The sequence below is a fragment of the Ambystoma mexicanum genome, chromosome 12, assembly GCF_040938575.1.
Source record: "Ambystoma mexicanum isolate Mex_15411 chromosome 12, UKY_AmexF1_1, whole genome shotgun sequence".
NCBI lineage: Eukaryota > Metazoa > Chordata > Amphibia > Caudata > Ambystomatidae > Ambystoma > Ambystoma mexicanum.
Window position 1 is genome coordinate 420,775,165 of NC_090936.1, and position 19,303 is coordinate 420,794,467.

At 46.2% G+C, this 19,303-nt stretch overlaps 1 protein-coding gene across 3 annotated transcripts in view; it reads left to right on the top strand.

Annotated features, from left to right (window-relative positions):
* Positions 1–19,303, top strand: part of DDX11 (DEAD/H-box helicase 11) — a 1,292,375-nt gene that overhangs the window by 146,842 nt on the left and 1,126,230 nt on the right. For all 3 annotated transcript variants that reach the window (XM_069628571.1, XM_069628573.1, XM_069628572.1), the window contains exon 3: positions 6,138–6,377. In XM_069628571.1, coding sequence (XP_069484672.1) covers positions 6,138–6,377 — 240 coding nt within the window. The remainder of the gene's footprint in view (positions 1–6,137; positions 6,378–19,303) is intronic.

Consider the following 19,303-nt stretch of genomic DNA (forward strand, 5'->3'; position numbering starts at 1 on the left):
TGTCGGACCCTGTTCAGGTGCCGCCCTCGGTAGCCCGGGACCTTCTTTGGTGGGCCGTCGAGGGCAATCTGATGAAGGGGGCCCCATTTTGGCTGCCCTGGCCGGAGGTGACGATCATGACGGACGCATCCCTCACGTGATGGCGAGCTCATGCCAACGAGTTGACAGTCAGCGGTCGTTGGTCTCCGTCGGAGTCCAGACTCCATATCAATCTGTTGGAGCTGAGGGCCGTCAGGCTAGCCCTGAAGGCTTTTCTGCCGACTGTGCGCGGGAAGAGTCTCCTGATTCTGACGGACAACACGGTGGCCATGCACTACCTCAACAAAAAGGGGGGGGCAGGGTCACTTCCGCTGTGCAGGGAGGCGATGCAGCTCGATTTCTGGGCCATCCAGCAGGAAGTTTCGATCTCGGTAGTTCATCTGGCCGGAGACGACAACGAGACGGCGGACGCTTTGAGCATGCAGAGCACGAATACTCACGAGTGGGAGCTGGCTCAGGAGATTCTCCTGGAGATCTTCGCCCTTTGGGGGACCCCTCAAGTGGATCTCTTCGCCTCCAGTGTCAACCGGAAGTGCGAAAGGTTTTGCTTGCGGGAATTTCCTCCAAAAGGAGCCTTAGGAGACGCGTTTGTGGTGGAGTGGTCATTCCCACTGCTGTACGCGTTTCCTCCAGTCCCCGGTATCCCGCAAGTGTTGCGGAGGTTACGGAGGTTCGGTTTCTGGATGATCCTCATTGTTCCGGTGTGGGCCCGTAGGACGTGGTACCCGGACCTTCTAGACTTGTCCATCTGCCCTCCATGTCGTCTTCCCTACCGAGACAATCTTCTCTCACGGGAGGGGGGTCAGATTCTCCATCCAGAGGTCAGATCCCTCAATCTTCACGCTTGGTTTCTGAAAGGTTAGAGGTATAAGGATTGGGACCTCCCTTAAGACATGATGGAGGTGTTGCTCTTGGCCAGGCGGCCGGCAACAAAGTCTCTGTACCGTTGCCATTGGAGAAAGTTCTGCGACTGGTGCAGAGTTCAGAATGTGGATCCTTTTGAATGCGACATTCCCATGGTTTTGTCTTTTTTGCTTTCTTTGGCCCACAGGGGCTTGCAAGTGGGGACCATTAAAGGTTACCTGGCGGCGCTGTCCATATTTAAGCGCTCGTCTGAAGAGTGTTCCTATTTTAAGATTCAATTTTGCAGTTTTTGAAAGGGCTCACTAATGTGTTCCCTCGTCACCTTTTTTGGTGCTAGGTTGGGATTTGAACCTTGTTATTAAGTTTCTTATGGGTGCTCCGTTTGAGCCTATACATTCTTGCCCTTTGAGGCTGTTGACTCTGAAAACTTGGTTTTTGGTTGCGGTTACTTCCGCTCACAGAGTGAGTTAGTTACAGGCACTTTCAGTTAAGCCACCCTTCACTGTGTTTCACAAGGACAGGGTTGTCCTTAGAGTTCGTCCTTCTTTTCTTCCAAAGGTGGTTTCGGATTTTCATTTGAGCCAGAAGGTTGTTCTTCCGGCGTTCTATCCTCCTCCACATCCTGGTAAGGAAGAGGAGAGGCTCGATCCTCTGAGAGTGTTGAGCTTTTATATTTCGCGCATGTCCCGGGTCAGAGTGGACGATCAACTTTTCATTGGTTACGCTGGGAAGTGTTTGGGACAAGCTGTGACGAAACAAACTTTGTCTCGTTGGATTATTTTAGCTATCTCCGAGTGTTACCGCTTGGCGGGTAAGGACCCTCCGGCTGGCTTGCGGGCCCATTCTACCAGAGGAGTGGCTGCGTCTACTGCCCTGCAGAGGGGAGTTCCTATTCGTCACATCTGTGATGCAGCCACCTGGGCTTCAGTACATATTTTTTTACGTCACTATTCCCTTGATTCCATCAGAGGGCAAGATCTGGCCTTTGGCAAGGCAGTTCTCTATTCCGCAATTTGATTGGGCATGCTAAATTTGTATTCTAAATTCTTTCCCACCTCTTTGCTTGGTACTGCTTTGGGAGTCTGTCATAGATATGGAATACGTCGGAGGACCCAATCCCCTCGAAGAACAAGTTACTTTCTTACCTGGTAACGTTCTTTCGATGGGATGGTCCGACGACGTATTCCATATCGCTCCCTCCCTGCCTTCCCCGCTGCAGAATTTCTTTTGCGATTACAGCTTGCGTTCCGCAAGGCCTTGTGTGTCTGACTGGCAGAAAACTGGTGGCACACATTCTGGGAAAAAACTATAACTGAGGCTATGGGCGTCGTGCGTCCTACTTATCACATCGGGTGACGTCGGCCGTCGGAGGAGGTCCTCGGGGACGGCGCATCGACGTCATCGACGCAGACGCCAAAGATTTTCCGAAGCAGCACAGCTGTGGACATTACCTGTCATAGATATGGATACGTCGTCGGACCATCCCATCGAAAGAACGTTACCAGCTAAGAAAGTAACTTGTTCTTCTAATGCTTTTTAAAATGTCAGCATAGGTTGGATCTGCAGACCGACCCATGTTTTGTGAAAGTTCTCTGTAGCGAAAATGACGCCACAGATTCACAATGCTAATGCTGAAGAGTGTATAACGGCATTCTTTGTATCCTAATGTTTTAAATATGGCTTGGCCTTTGACTGGTGTTAACTGTAGGAGGTCTCCAAAAACAATAAAATGCTCTTCGTATCCAGTTCTTAGGACTTCCTGTATTCGATGGATTAAAGCAAGCATTAGGTTGGAACCATGCTTACTTCATCTACTTGGAGAAATGTCATTTGTCATAGAATTCTGCGTGCTTCAGTTGCAGCTTCTGCTGACACTTTATAATATTCTAATTTGTTTTGGTGTTACTTTATAGTGCTGCGCATGATAGATCGCAATGATTTCTTTAATTGGCAAGAACTGCCGAGTTTTTGGAGCTTTTAGATGACGCAACGGTGCAGATATTAGGGTTACTATTTCGGACCTCTGCACATAGGCATTTAAGATCCATGGAGATTATTTAAAATAATATCTAATGTATACACTATTATTTGGATGTGGAACAGCATATTTACTAACTATTCAGTAAGCATGTATTATAAATAACTTTTCATTTTTCTGAATTGCAGTATTTGAATAAGTCTAAACATACTGCTTGCAAATTAAGAAGTGCAGAGTGAGGGGGGCGTGGCCGAGCGCAGAGAGCATTTGATGTGAAACTCCAAGCTCTGCTCCTGTGATCCTTTTAGATCCTCTATATATCCCTAGAGACACCACTGTTTGGACACCCCCCTGGTGTTAGTAAGGAAGGTGGCACCGGCGGGCCCACTGTGGTAGGTCTTCCGGCCTCTGGAGTGCAGCAGAGATGGGACAACGGGTCTCTGTGTCTTCTCCCCGTGGCTACCATATAGAGATCAGAGGGCGAGCAGCCTGGCCTCAGCGACAAAACCGGCCATGATGGAGGGCTTCTGCAACACGACTGCCCTCCTAGCATAACATCAGCGGTCGGAGGTTACTGGCTCCTAACCTGCAGTGGAACATTAAAAACACTGCAGGATCGCAGCCGCTGCAAGTGTTCAGCGCAACTGTAGGTTGGAAACTGAGACAGTCCACGGTGTTACAGTCAGTAGGAGCCTGGCCCTGGCAATCAATGAGTTGACACCACGCAGATGTGATCGGACCCCCCTGCGGGGCAAGTCGTTAGGGGTTGCTGGGGGTTGATCTATGGGTTTCTCCCCCCATATTGGACTGTGTGTGGCGCGCTGTGGAGTGGTTGTGCTGTAGAGGAGTGACAGCAAAGACCTCTACAGCCCAACTTGGTGTAGCCCCACTGCCAAGAGACGTCACAACTTGAAGGGTGTGGACTGTTTGGCCAGCAGGGGCAATTAAGTGGAGAGAGGTGCTACAGGCTACAAAGGTCAGTTGGGCAGTGGCGATTGGGGAAGCGGATGGCACAGGCAGGGTGAGGTGTGTGGTGACGGTGCACCCACCCCGCCTCTCCCCTGCGCTGTAGTGCATACTGTGATGATTCTCAAAGGAGTAAAGGCTCCACAACATGGTGAAGAGGCAGCAGTAAAGGTCGGACCACTTCATGGGGGGCCTGAACAAAAAACTGACTCACCCACAACCTCAGGGTGTGCTAGTGATGCGTTCACCAGATGCTGCTACTTTGACACTGGTGCAAATCATGATGGCCATGCAGGACCTGCGCTCCCCGCTGAAGTTCAAGGTACAGTCAGTTGAGGTGGAAGTAACCCTAGTGTGTGCTGACCTTCAAAAGGTTAACAAGAGGGTGGTGGAAGTTGAATATCGGTTGAATGATGCCGAAGATGCTGTGACTATCCTTCAAGCATGTGTGAACGTGCTGGTGGATGCAACGAGAGCCCTGGAGGCATACGCAGAGGACTGGGAGGGCTGCTCCAGAAGGTGCAACATTAAAATCCTGGGGGTCGCTGAAAGGAAGGAGGGGCACAGCATGGAGCTCTACCTGTAAAAGCTCATAACAGACTCCTTGGGTGTTGAAGACCTGTCTAAGTGGTTCACGATTGAGGGCACATTGCACCCCGGGCAGACCACCTCCTCTAGGGGGCCCTCCACAGACAGTAACTGCCAAGCTCTTCAGTTTTTGTGATCGGGATGCTACACTAGGTGTCAGGTGGAATGGGGCCAACAAGATCAAATGGCGACAGACTCTTAGTCTTTCTGGACTTTACTCAAGAAGAACAGAGGCAGAGGAAATCCTACGATGCATCCAAGAGAAGATTGAGAGAAATGAATCTCAGATAATGATGTTTTACCCAGCCAAACTCAAGGTTGTCAGAGGACAAGTCTTTCTTTTTTCAGTAATCCTGAGGTAGTTTGCGACTGGTTCGACACTGTAGGCGACCACTGTAGTGGAGACGGTGGGTGGAGGCAATGGGGAGTGCCAACCAGGAGACAGGTGGATTATGGCCAGCAGCCTAGGGCCCGGAGGAATGAAAAACCTAGCAAGATCCTTGTGCAGATGGATGGAACATTGGAACTTCAGCAGGAGGCAACAAGTGGTCAAGACACTACGAACAAGCCGCCCATCGAGTAGGCTGGAATCAAGGAGTGGCTCTTGAGGTTTCTGAGCACACTGCGTACCCTGCCTCTGTGTGGGCCCGGTGGTGCATGTAGGTTTCTAAATGGGGGGGGGGGTGGTCATCCACAGCTTCCCCCCCTTCCTTGTCCGGATGTTAGGCCAGGCATTTGGCACTTCCTACGGCTCAGGAGAGCTCCTCCACTTTGTTATGGACTAGGCTGTGACTCCTTCCTATCTAGACGGTCGCCGCGGGCTGTGGGGGTGGGGGCTGCCATGTACCTTTTCCACTTGCCACCACGTGCCCAGGGCCCCCCCCGCCACACTCTTTAGCAAAGTGCATTGTGCAGGAGGCTAGGGGCCAGCCGCCGCTCTCGGACGTGCATTACCGCAACGGGCTGGGTCTCCTCCGCTCACCAGGCTTCCCCAGTGATCTCGGGCAGGCCCCGCCGGCAGTCTGCTACCAGAAGCCTGTGCTGCATTGCACCACTCGGCAGCCCGAGTTGCCTCTGTAACACCCCCCGAGGAGCCGCACTACTCCGCAGTGCACTTGCCTCCTCTGCAGGCAGCTCCAGCATTCGGCCCCACAGGCCGTCTCGCGCTGCCATCATGGCTTTTGCAGTGGCTGTCCAACATCGCCTTCATTCAGTGCTCCGGAACATCTTTCACTGTGTGCTGGTGGTGTGACCTGAACCCCAGGTATTCCGACGCCACCAACCCACTTTTGGGGCGGTGGCTTAAATGTTGGGGGCACCTTATCGCCCCGTCAAGGGCCTGCTGGAGCGGAGCGAGACGAAAGCCTGTCTACTTCCAACCGCTGTGCAACAGCGCCCCCTGCAGCCCAATTCTGATCTTGATTGTGAGGTATATATTTCCAAGTGGCTTGAGTTTTGCTTACGTCTTTAAATTCTGAAGCACCCACTGGATGTTGGAAGTCTCCCTGGAATATGGTTAGGGGGGGAAAGTCTCTGCTGAATTTGGTTGTTGAAAGGTTGTTGGAGTTTTTCTGTGAGGAATGGTTTGTGGTTTGGTGAACAGTAAACAAGACCTAAGTGCAAATCTGATGTCATATTCTGTATAAAATTGAATCTAGCTTCCTTTTCAGGGTTACGTTATCCATTTTTCCCACTATTTCAGGGAAAATCCCTAAGCCTTATCTGTGGTGCCTTGACCTGGCTAAAAGATTTTGAAGAGAAGAAGAAACGAGAAGAATCTGAAGCCCTTGCAGGAGCAAACAAAGAAATGAATAGAAATGAAAGGACACCAGATACATTTGTGCACAGAAGCGTGGAGCAATTGACTTCATCTTTGGAACCTGACTGGATCACACAGTTTGTACAGAAGAAGGAGGAGAGGGACATGGTTGACAGGCTAAAGGTTGGAAATCATTTTTTATTTGTGTTCCTTCAGTCATTTCCTTTTAGATGTTTACAACTTTCTTACAGAGTGTGTGAATTAATTATGTATGTTGATTGGTAACTTCTTACAAGCTCACTGAGATTTCAGCCAATTTAGTGAAGGCACATTTGACATATCCCTACATAATTCACTGGTTTTCCCAGGCAGTAGTAGTCTATCTGTCAACGTAATGGATCATCTTTAATTTTTCAAAGAAGCATTTTTTACCCACACATATTTTGTGGTTCCTTCTTTGGGCAAATTCTGCAGACCTTTTCTCCTCTCCCAAGCCTTCCACTTGGACACTACAGACCTTACTATCCAAATCCAGGAGTGTTATATGTGAAAAGGGTATTGTCTCCTTTGTTTAATTTCTTGTATAGAGGAACTGAAGCACCATATTTCCAGGATGTTAGGTATCCTGGCTCCTTCACAAATGAATTAAAACACCCTTTATAACTGGGGTCCACCATTAAGGTAAGACTTTAAGCAGGCTGATTACTACACAACTGGGCATGATGGGGTGCTCCAGGGAAAGTTCCTTGCATACATTTATCCTCTTTTGACATTCCTCTATTACCACTGTGTTTCTTTCTTTTTATTCCTATGTTCTATCTCCTTTCCTCCATACTTGGAGGTAATAGTGTCCTGTGGAGATAGGATAGGACCATGCTGCATAGCAGCATTCATCATTAAAAAAACAAAAGGGACAGGCACATGTATGGCTGCAGCCACACCCCCCTGTTCCACCTTTGCGTTGGCCCTTTCTTCAGTCCTTTACTCAACGCAGCTTTCCACACAGCTGATGCATTTGTTTTCTTCCATGCTCTGAATCCCTCGTTTTCCCACCGATTTTATGCCCCATACTGTGGGGTTAAAATGTGCTCCTCATTTTGCAGACCAAATGTGGGTTCCAAACTATACACTCTGCGCCTAAAGTGTCTGGACCCGGACCATCAGTGTCCAAATTGCATGCATTGTGATTTTCACTTTGATAAAGCCTGTGCATGTTGTCTGGTTAGGTAGGAACAGATTTTCCACCATACTGCTACTCATGCCTTGCCTTGCATAACTTCTCGAAAAAGAAGTGAGGTCTTTTTCCATGGGCATCCCGGCCGGTGGACTTGATCCCAACAAGTTCTCTGCATTGGTTTTGGGGGTCTCACTATCGGGTATCGGGCATTGTCACGTCAGCCGAGGAGTCCAGTCCTTACACCCATAAATCTCCCAGTGGTTAAAATGAAGAACACTTGCCAGCCTCCCGGTCGAGGTGTCGGCGCATGCCTTCTTAAAAAACCAATCCTCTAACCTAGCTCCGAGGGGTCCCTGAGAGCCACCTTTGAACCTCCAAGGTCTTTGGTGCATGACCAGATGATGTGAGGTTAATCACCACACCCGAAGGGTCTGAGAAGGGCCTTGCCGGGACCCCCCCACCAATGCCTCCATCTGCCCACCAAACTACTACCACTTGACCGGTTGGGAAGTGAGCACTTTTTAGGTGCATCATGCCCTGATAGAAAGGCTGGCAGCAGTGCCACTCTGTATCGGATTGTGCACTAGCACACTCTAGATAACCCAACGAGCCCCATTATGGTGTCCATACAGGACCAATCTACAAAAAATAAATCCAAAGCACTAGAGGCCATGAGCCCTAAAGAACGGACGGAAAAAAAGTCTCTTGCAGGAGGAGTGAGGTCACTCCTCGTAATGGAGATACGAGGAAAGAGGCCTGATTTAAAACCTCCTCTGTGTCATCGGGCCTCGTAAAGGACCAGGCTCTTTTGGTGCCATCACAGTATCTGGAATGCTAACCCAGGACCGTTTGGTCTCCCCTTCCACGGGCATGGAGTTCCCACCGACATCATAGGCTACACAGTTTGTCACGATCGGGCTGCGCAGTCATATATGCAATCCTTCTCGTTGGACCAGATCCTCTCCACATGTCACCAAGAGGAATCTCTTCTACAAAAATGTAAACAAATTAGCCCTGTACCTGAGGGCCTACTTTTGTTAGGACACATAGTTGTGGTGGACTGTGAGTACAGTAGTCACTACAGTGAGTAATCTTGTTCTTAGTTCACTATACCCTTGGAACAGTTGACCAATGGTTGTATTTTATCTTCAGCAGTGACCAATTTTTCATCTGACTTGGCTGCATTTGCCACAGGCTTTTTTTCTGGGTCATCATCCTCAAATTCCAGCAATGCCTCTTGCACCTTTATCTGCTGCACCTGGGTCGCTGCTTGTGTAAATCCTTCTTGTACTTCTAATCCTCTCTTCATGCATGTGTTTTTTCCTTTGCATTTTTGTCCCTTAATGGATTTCCTTTAGGTTTTGATCCTTTCCCCCTGTTCGCTCAATCAAATGCGTCAGGAGTTATGTCTGAAGAACTCTCTATGCAGCTGTTGTCTTGTGTTATCCAGGAACACCTTTAATTACCTTGCTGGAGAGATCATAATCTGCTGGACTGTCAATTTTCTGACTAGAGGTGGGGGGAGATTTTCACCCTCCCCCTCCCCCCCATCACACATCATTTTACTTTCCCTCCAGCATGGGTCATGCTACCTCTTCAGCTATTGACCACTCCCCCTTGGCCCTCCCCACTTGACTTTCTGCCCCCTTCGGGTGACATGTCTTTTTTTCACGCGCTGTAAGGAGCTCCCCGTCATCAAATGATTAGTGTGGGCTTGTTCTATTTTTAATCCAGCTGTTTTTACAGTAGCTTATTCTTCTTTCATTCATCATTAAAGTGAATGACAAATTATAATCCCTCGTTTGCACTGGTTTTAACCCCAGAGACTCAGGATTTTGGGCCTCACTTTTGTTGGAATCAATGCCAAACTTGTTTGTTACTGCCATTCGGTTGCATCCATTTGCTGTTGGATGATAGTGGTAGTAAGGCAGTGTTAATCCCATGTTTGCACTCAATAGGACTCTGAACGGATTTAGTTGAATTTGTTATGAAAATCAATTCGGCTGCTGTAAATTGGATGATTTGGGAGGTGATGAATGGGAATGACCTCCAGTGGTTCCATGTGTTAATATCCCCGCAAAAATATCGTGATACAAAAATATCGCCATATTTTTCCTGCGATATTGAGCGATGGACCCTGCAGGAGACACCCCCGCAACCCCTGCATTATTTTTAAATGTGTGGGGGACACCCCCGCAACCACCGCTCCCACATGTTATCCCCCCAAAAATATTGCCTATGGCAAGACAAACGACCATATGTACGGCAATATTTTTGGTGGGGATAATATGTAGGGATACCCCTCCACCTCCATGCTGGAAGTCAGTTCCCTTCTTCAACTTCAATTTTCGGAATACCGCAGTACGGAAAAGTGATAGTGGAAGTTATTCCATTAATGCCATTTTACACAATTTTTTCCTGCACCGCTGAACTTGTAATGAGACCCTTGGTCTCTTAATATCTTCACAGCTTTTCTCCATACTATGATTTGCGTAAAAAGGGCTTTTGGCAATGTCATCTGCCAATTTCAATTTCTGTATTTGCCTCTGTTTCTCCACTAAGTTAATCTACTTGAAAGATTGTGTGCTAAGAGTTTGCCTGTCAGTGGTGTTAACAAAGTCTTTTATTCCCCGCCTGTGTGTTCAGTCTTCCAGGGGGCTTATTGTAACATTTCCCCAACCTTTGATTTCCTTACATACCCAGTGTCCTCCCCCCTTTGAAGTAGTAATTGTACACTTCCCTCTCGTGGAAAAATACTGTAAATATGCCCATCACTGGAACATTATCTGCAGAGATAGATGTCCTCTGCTTGTACACACACACAGCCGTCGGGGCTTTGAAAGGTTGCTTGCCCTTTTCTCCTAGAAAATGTTGCTCCAGTATTTACCCTCCCCCTCATGGTTTACATACTTTCCTCCAAACATGTCCAACCACAGTCTCATTAATCCAACTGAGATAGCTACCATGGTGTGAGGGGGATGGACTTGCATTTGTTTGCAGCCTTGGGACAGTTTCCACACTCTAGGCTTGCCACAGGACCTACCACAACAGCCTCGGCTGTACTATAAGAGCTCTAAAGGCTCCCTAATTTTGCTAGTGAATGCTAGTGCTCACGTTACTGATGGCCACTGTCACTTAACTGGTGCACCCAAAGAATCTGCTCAGCTCTTACGGTTCCCTGAGACCACACTCTCCCCTTCCTTTGTTCTTTCCCTTCATTGTTGGGCCAACTTAATTGATTCTGCTTGGGTTCTCTCAAGCTAAAACAAGGTCCCCGGCAATCTGCACTGTTAACGTCCTTCTTTCCCTATTCACTTGCTTTACTGCTGCTAGTCAGGACTCAATTCAGCACAGATTTATGCAACACCTGATATGAGGAAAATGGTGATGAGACATGGGGGGAATATGCTGGGTGAAAACACACACGTACCTATATGCATACTGTGATGAATCCAATGGAGTCATCACGGATTCCCCCGGCAGTGACCTCCTCCCATGTGGCCAGGGGACGCCAGACGCTACCTGATCCTAACCCTGGGGGCGGTTCTAAGGGAGGAGAACATGGGAGGAGACAAATACCAGGCACATGCTTTGGCTCCATTGGACAAGATGCGGTATTCCCCCCTTTCCCACGAAGAAGAAACTCTAATTCCCACTTTTTTAATGGCCTGAATTTCATTCTGATCAGGCCCCCACCTTTGACTCAAACAGCCACAACTCACCCGTAACACCTTTTGTTTCTGATGTGCCTTTGTGTAACCTCTGTGAAAAACCATCTAAGAGTTAAAAGTCTGATAATGTCCATGGACTCGATCTCCCATAACCACTCTGGTACTGAGACGAGGAGGATGAAAGAGTTTGTGCAAAGTGACAGGAGCTCAAAGTGCAACATGCAGGCTAGTTGTTTTTCCAAAGTTTCAGTGCACAGGACATTTCTAGAGGGCAGCTGCACTATTAGAAGGCATTGAGCAGTGCAGGAGAAGACGTTGAACCCCATGCTGAGGGAAATGAATGCAAGGCACACAGACCGAGCTGGTGCAACAGAGACTGCTGCTGGGACAGGAGGAGAAACGCTGCATGCAAGCTCGAAGGACCGTGGAGCCGCTGTGAGCTGTGCAGGAGCTCCTGGTGGTTGGGTCGCTCGAAGAAACAGCGTTTTCCAGCCGGTCCGAAAAGGAAAGCCGGCATGTGAACGCAGAGCCATGTAGGGCGCTGGAAGAATGACCGCACACTCCAAAGTGGAAAGCGGGCAAAGGAACCACACTGCAGAGGCACAAACCGAGTCAGAGATGCTAGAAGATGCTGGTGGGTCAGCCTAAACCAGCTGAGGACCCTGGGGCTTTCTGACAAGCGCGCCAACAAGTATTTCAAAGGTACGAAATTGATGATGCAGAAAATACCAATAGTTTGTTTAAATACAGTCAAGGCAAAGTACAAATTCAACACCCAATAAGAAGAATGTTTGTACTGGCATACCCCAATTAAGTACAGATGCATGAGATACCAGTGTGGGGGAGAAGTTTGAGCTGAGCAAATGTTACCATAGCCAAATGTAACAAACACGTCACAGTATATGCTATTGTGGTAAAACCAAAGAACTGTGAAACATATAAGAAGTCCTGGAAGGCGAGTACACCAGGCAGCTGAAATTGTGTGTAAAGATTCCTGGCAGGAGAGCATACCAGGTGATCTGAAAAACCATAAAAAGAAGTCCTGGCAGCCGAGTACACCAGGCAGCTGAAAATTGTATCAGGATTCCTAGCAGGAGAGTACACCAGGCAACTTGCAAAGCTGCAAGAAATTCTACAGAAAGACTGTAACAGAACTTATTGTTTAAATAAGAACTTTGCGATTCCAGTGAAGACACAAAGTGCCTGTTAGACATTTTTGCCATCCTATTTAAGAATCCAGGGGAAGGGAACACCCTCTGGATCCAGGGGTCTTTACCTTGGAGAACATTGCTGTTGAAGTCCTTTTACTTTTGGTTTTGAACACTTTTGCTAATATGAAATTAAAGACATTTTCCGGCATCCTTTTGTTGTTTTGTTTGTAGTGTGACTTGCCTTTAAGTCTGGTTTAGCTTGGTGGTATGGCCTAGCATCATAGACCCCAACTACAGGGGAAATGTAAACATACCAATGCAAAATAATGGCAAAGAGGCTTATTAAATCAAGTGTGGGAGAGAATAGCCCAAGGGATTTTGAAGGAGGCTCTGTTCCCTAAACCCCAGGAAGTTAAGCTCTCTAGTAAAAACAAAAATAGGAACCCAGGGTTTTAGGGAGGCAGACATACAGCCTCACATTAAACCTGAGGCAGCGCCACCTCCTATGACAGAGGAAGAACCTGAAGTCATCCCCAATTTAGCCTTTGCCCAAAGGAATGATCCCTTGCTCCAAGCCTTTTCCCCAGGTTTTGCCCGAGGAGGAGCGGAGGACCAAGGGTGGACCATTTATTTTCTTGAATACTGGACTGTTGTATACAGGGGGAGGGGGGGGATTATGGACCTGATGGTATCCCTAGGTCACATGTTGTGGTACCCAAAAGCCATAAGAAAATTGTGCTGGATATCGCCCATTCCCACCTGACAGGTGGACATCTAGGGACAGCCAAAACACAGGCACAGATCCTGAACCAGTTCTATTGGCCCCAGATATAAGCCGATGTAAAGAACTGTGTGGTCACTTGTTCCCTATGTCAGAAGACTAGTATCCAAATGCCCCCTCCAACTCCCTTGCCGTCCCTACCCATCATAGACATACCTTCTTTACACATGGGTATGGATATAGTTGGGCCCCTAGAACCATCAAAGTTGGGAAACCGATACATACTGGTGGTATTAGACTAGGCAACTCGTTACCCTGAAGCCTTTCCTTTACAGAACAACACGACACAACAGATTCTCAAGCTTTTAATTCCATTTTATTCCAAAGGACATCTCAACAGACCAAGCATCTACCTTTATGAGTAAACTTATGTCTGAGCTAAAGGAAATTCTTCATATTCAAACTTTGTGTACTTATATATGTCACCCTCAAACTGGTTGTTTATTCAAACGATTCAACAAGACTCTAAAGCATATCTTAAAGAAGCTGGTTGAAGTTGATGGAAAGAATTGGGATGTTATGACACGTTGAGCCCTTTTTGCCATTAGAAAAACACCACAATCTTCAACTGTATTTTCCCCCATTTGAACTTTTGCATGTTTGAGAACCGCAAGAGATCTTAAATATGTTGCGTGAAACCTGGGAGGAACGAGAATAAGCTACTTTACCACTGTCCCAAACTGCCCACAGACTAGAGGAGAAAATGGCGGTAGTTAGATCCATAGTGCAAACTAACATGATTAAGACCCAGGAACATCAGAAAGGCTATCATGGTAGAAAAGCTGTATTAAGATCCTTTTGTATTGGACAAAAAGTCTTAGTTCTCCTCCTGCTTCTGAAAACCGAATGCTCTCTAGGTGGCTTGGTCCCTAAGAGATAATGAGTCAGACAGGGCCTTATGATTATAGAGTCTCGCAACTAGAGAGAAGAATCAAGGCTCACATCTATCACATGAATCTTCTCAAGGAATGGAAAAAAAATCCCATTGATGACACCACTATGGTATTAACCAGCTGTTATCTGAGGAAACCAGCACAAATACTCTAGTTCCCTCCTTATTAGCTCCGCAATCAACAGGAGGACCTAATGGACCTCTTAGAACAGTCCCCTGATGTTTTCAGAGCAGAACCCGGGGGAGTAAAAGGAATATATCATTACACCCGTACCCCCTTATCCCTGGGAAAAGTGGTGCATCAGAAGCCATATCGGATACCTGAAGCTAGAAAATGCATAATTGAAGAGGAATTCGAAAATATGTGAAGGGCTGATATTATCAAGCCCTCTCAAAGCTCCTGGTAATCGCTGCTGTGTTAGTCGCCAAGCCTGATTAATCGTTGAGGTTCTGCATTTATTTCAGGAAGGTAAACACAGTCTCCCAATTTGATAGCTACCCCATGCCCAGAATTGATGATCTTATTGATCAATTGGGGTCTGCCGTTTACCTCTCCACGATTGGTCTGACGAAGGGGTACTGGCAAGTCCTTGTCAATTCAGCAGATAGACCAAAAACAGATTTCTCTACTCCCATGAAGGGGCTTTTCCAATGTAAAGTATTGCATTTTGGTTTACATGGGGCACCTGCTTCCTTTCAAAGGGTAATGGATCAAATCCACTGGCCCTGTGCCTCTTTCTGTGGAGCATACATCGATGATATAATCCACAGTAAGTCTTGGAAGGAGCATGTTTACTACTTGTATTTAGTTTTCAGGGCACTAAGAAAAGCTGGGCTCACAGCAAACCTAAATAAATGCCATTTAACCAGATCAGCAGTCCAGTATCTTGGGGTTTTCCTTGTAAACAGGCTGGTTCAGCCTTAGACTGAAAAAGTCAGATTCAGTTAAAGAAACCCCAAATCCCAAATCCCAAAACAAAGAAATATCTGAGAGCCTTTTTGGGTTTAGTAGGGTATTACAGATGTTTGGACTTTAATTTCTCATCTATAACGTCTTGTTTTAATGTTAAACTCAAAAATGCAGAGCCCCAGAAAGTTAAATGGCGTAATGAAGATAAATTGTGTTTTGACAAACTCAAACACATTTTGTGTAGCGAGCCTGTGTTGAAGGTGGCAGATTTCAACCAGGAATTCATCCTACAAACAGACGCTATGCATCTTTGCCTAGGAGTAGTTCTTTCACAAGATAATGACGATATAGAGCATCCCATCCTCTATATAAGTAGAAAATTATTCCCAAGAGAGAAAAATTATGCAACTCTTGAACTGGAAGCCTCAGCAATTAAGTGGGTCATAACCTACCTCAAATACTATCTGATAGGCAGGAAATTCAAACTCGTCACAGACCATGCCCCATTGACATGGATGAGCTCCTGCAAAGACACTAATGCAAGAGTCGTGCTGATTCTTAGATTTACAGCCCGCAACTTTCAACGAGACGTTGCAGGGTTGGTGTGTACTGCCGCAAGGAAAGCGTTACGTAAAGGAAGAAAGGAACAATGTTCCTAGTAGTGGCCCGCCACGCTTTCAGAGTGGTGGGCGGACCCCCCGAACAACAATAATAAGACGCGGGAATAGCTTGCGATCAGTAGAGCCCATGTACGGCATAAATCCGCTGAGAAACTGTTTTGCTTTTGCTCGGCCACGTGTGAGAGATCTTAAACTTGCGTCCCCTGAGGCCTCAACAAAACAAGTTATTGGACTCGGACAAGCAAGAAATCACACTTAAACCAATAGTAATAAACAATGGAAATGGCTCGTTATAGGCCCTTTATTCACACCTTATGCATACACATCTATGTAACTAACACATACCATATAATCATTTATACATAAACATTAAGAAAATGCATCAATGTTATAATAGTTGCAGAAAGCACCTTCATCTCGGCCACCTAAACACTGCTTAGTCCCAGAGCAGGTCGGCAGAGATCACTCGCGCTAACAGGGTCTAGAGCGGAGCGTCCTCCCTCTCAGCGAGACTGCATCACCCGGGGGTCCAGATTCTATCTGCTTTTCCAAGAGGAAGATCTCTTCTCTTTGTGGGGGAGTCCCTGCCCCTCTTTATGACTGCCCTTGGCCGAAGAGCAGACCACAAGCATAAGGAACAAAGAGTGGAAAAATCCAGCTAGAAGTGGAAAAACTCAACTTCCCTTCCTTGCCTTTGTTCCCATTACCCCTTATCACTGCACCTGCAGAGCGCTCCAACTCCCTTTCTGGGTCGTCCTTCAGCGGACAATTCAACAACTATTCTCCACAGTTAGTTCAGTTGACATCATTATGTGACCTTGCTTCTGCTGCAGAAATGCACGTTTACTTACTGAGCCCACGAAAATGTAGGCTTTCATTGCGGTAATGGAAGTGAATGTCCAAAATGACTGCGTGCCAGCGCATGTTGTTTTTGGCTCATTTGCGCATAAGCACTACAGGAACTGAGAATGGGAAACATACGAGCAAGATGAGAGAAGTCCTGCAACCTTGCCCAGCATAACAAGAGGAACCGCGGGAACCAGGAAAAGCAGGAGGCCACCGGGGAACGATTATATGTGTGATGGATGACAGAATAAACATAAAAGTGTGTAATTGGAACAGTAAAAACCGGAGAAAGCAAATAACAATCCAGTCGGGAAGACTGGTATGCTTTAGCACCTTGAAGCGTCTTGTGCTAGATGGAATTACAAATAATGATCTCAGACCAAATAATCTGACAGACTCAAGGAATATGGCAAAGTAGTACTTTATTCATGCATGCACACTCACAACTAATCTTGATTTTGCAAAGGTATTATACCCCAATATGTGTCATCTATGATATCATGCTACGTGGCAAAATAGTAAACTTTGCTGGCTGCTCACTGGCCTGGAACATTTAAGGGAGTAAGAGCACACCACTATCTTCGTCTTAGACTCTCATGAATAGCCCTTCTTCTCTCCTTCGAAATCACATGTTAGTAGACCACAAATGTGTCCATTTCAGCCTCTTATTTACTGCTATTTGATTTAATTATGCTGGGTGCTGTTGCTCCTCTTGGCCTGTAGAGGCTTGCTCACTCTATCTCATATGAACTTTGTGCACTTTTAATTGACCAACAGTTGGCTCTTGCAGATGTTTTCTTCTTTAATTTGAGGACTATCTCACATTCAGCGCTTAGCCAAGTAACCCCTGTTGTGCTCTGTACTTATTCCTTAAAGTGGCATCCTTAATTCTGGGCTAACCTTGACTCATCGTTGGTTCTGCACACAGGACTATTCTTCTGCATCTCCTGATTCTGCAGCCTTGGTTTGTCTCTGAGGTAGCTTGATTGAATTCGACATGAGCCAGCGCCCATTTTCCTATTATGGCTGTCCCAGCCTCATTATATATTCCTCTCTAGCAAGCTTCTATATGTTTCCTTTCTACCTTGCGTTGCTGTGTATTTACAGTTATTGACCACTAAGTTACTCCGTCGTCTTTGTTTCACCATTACTTTAGCTTTAGGTACATGTTTCTCTTGATGCTTCAGTTACTTAGTTAATGCTTAAGTATTTTAATATTGTTTCAGCATAGATTCATATATCTTCTTTATAACATCACTCTACCTTTGTCAGATTTCACTTAACGTTCCATGATATCCATAGGTGCATGATGTCATCCTTCCATGTGGCATCTTTCCACACTTTCAGTGCGAGGGTACATTCTGTATGGCTGTCTGAGTGCATACCGTCTCTCATACACTTGAAGCGGTATAGGAACAATACAGGGGGTCCCATTTACTGCTTTTTCTCCTGCTGTTCCAGTATGATGGCAGTGAGGGGGCGGGAACAAGTGAGAAAGCTCCTCTACACTGGTATGTGGTGAAGAGAGAAACTCGTCCCAGTCTTGAGGACGAGATATCATTAAAGAAACTGGCTAACAAGAAATACAAGATATAAAAGAGATTTAACCAACCAGGTGGGGAGCCAATAGAGACTCAAAACAAAAACCTTGTGAGGAAGGGAAGCCATGCTTTGCCTTCAGAGCTAAGGACTGGAGAGAGCCAAAACTTAGAAACACGTAACGAGAGAGAGGAAATAAAATTGGCAAATAAACAAGATAAGAGGAGACCGCCTAAGGGAGAGAATCCCTGACAAGGAAAGCCTAAGAAGGGATTAAGAAAAGCCCAAAATAAGAAAGCATGAATTAACAGACTCAGAAGAGCCTATAAGTGATGAAAAGTGTGTGAGGAACTATTTGAAGGAGATATATTCTAAGTAAAGGACCACAGAACGCCCGAACCCCAAGAGTATTTTTGAAGAACTACAAAAGTTGATAACAGAGACTATCAAAGGAGATTAGGTTAAGAAATATCTGTAGAAACGAGAAACCTGTATGTAAAGAGACTGAACTGGGTTTTCCCAGCCCTTTAAGATAAGTAGCAATACCCTGGAGATGGATGGGGATGCAGATTTTTATTAATACATCAAAAATCAAAACGACTCGGGTAGTTTGGCAAAAGGGCAGTCCGTTTTAATAGTACAACGAACATCAGTCATTCGATCCTCTTACTCACTGCATCTTAGTAGAAACGGAGGTTATATTGCATAAAATCGTCATCATTGACGTTGACCTGCTTCACTACCTATGTGGCAAACTACAAAAAGCTATCAGAGGGAGTGATTGGTTCTAAATGAATGTCTAAGCATATGTTCCATATCAGTATAGAACCGTGAAGAAAAGTGATGGGGTGTTTAACATCGGGTGGGGCAACTAAGCCCTCCCTAAAACATGGCCACTATTAATGTCACTAAATACACAACATTCCATTAGTTGCACAAACTATAGGACTCTTGATTACACAGTCCTCTGTAATTGGTTGGCTTCTAATCCCCATCAGTATTTTCCCACCTATGTTTAGCAGCACGCAGACTGAACATCCAGGTGTTAGTGTGCTCATCTAGAAACTAACTTCCCACCAATTATTATATCAATCCATCATCACCTCAATGGTCCAGTGTCAATTAGTGCTTTGAAGTTTGGCCTTGAGTTTGTACTGTGCTCTGAGAATTTTAAGGAGTGTAGGCACAGGCGGCCCTCGTGCGTAGGTGTGACCACCTCGTCCTTCCAATTTCTTCTTTCACATGACTGGACACAATGAAGTCGATCTTTTCGTGTATTTAATATTCTTTTTAATAGTCCTCTGACGTATTTTGTTTTGCTCAAGCTTCCTGAACAGGAGCCCCTTCTTCCTTCACTCAATTTGTATCCAATGTCAGCCAAGACCTGTTTGTTAAGAATTTTGGCTTTCTGGCTCATCCTATCTTGTCTGCTGAGATTCATTTTTGCAATTAAAACTTGCTTTTAACTGTAACACACTGGAGTGAGGCCTTCTTATTTATGTTCAGTACTGCTTTATAACGT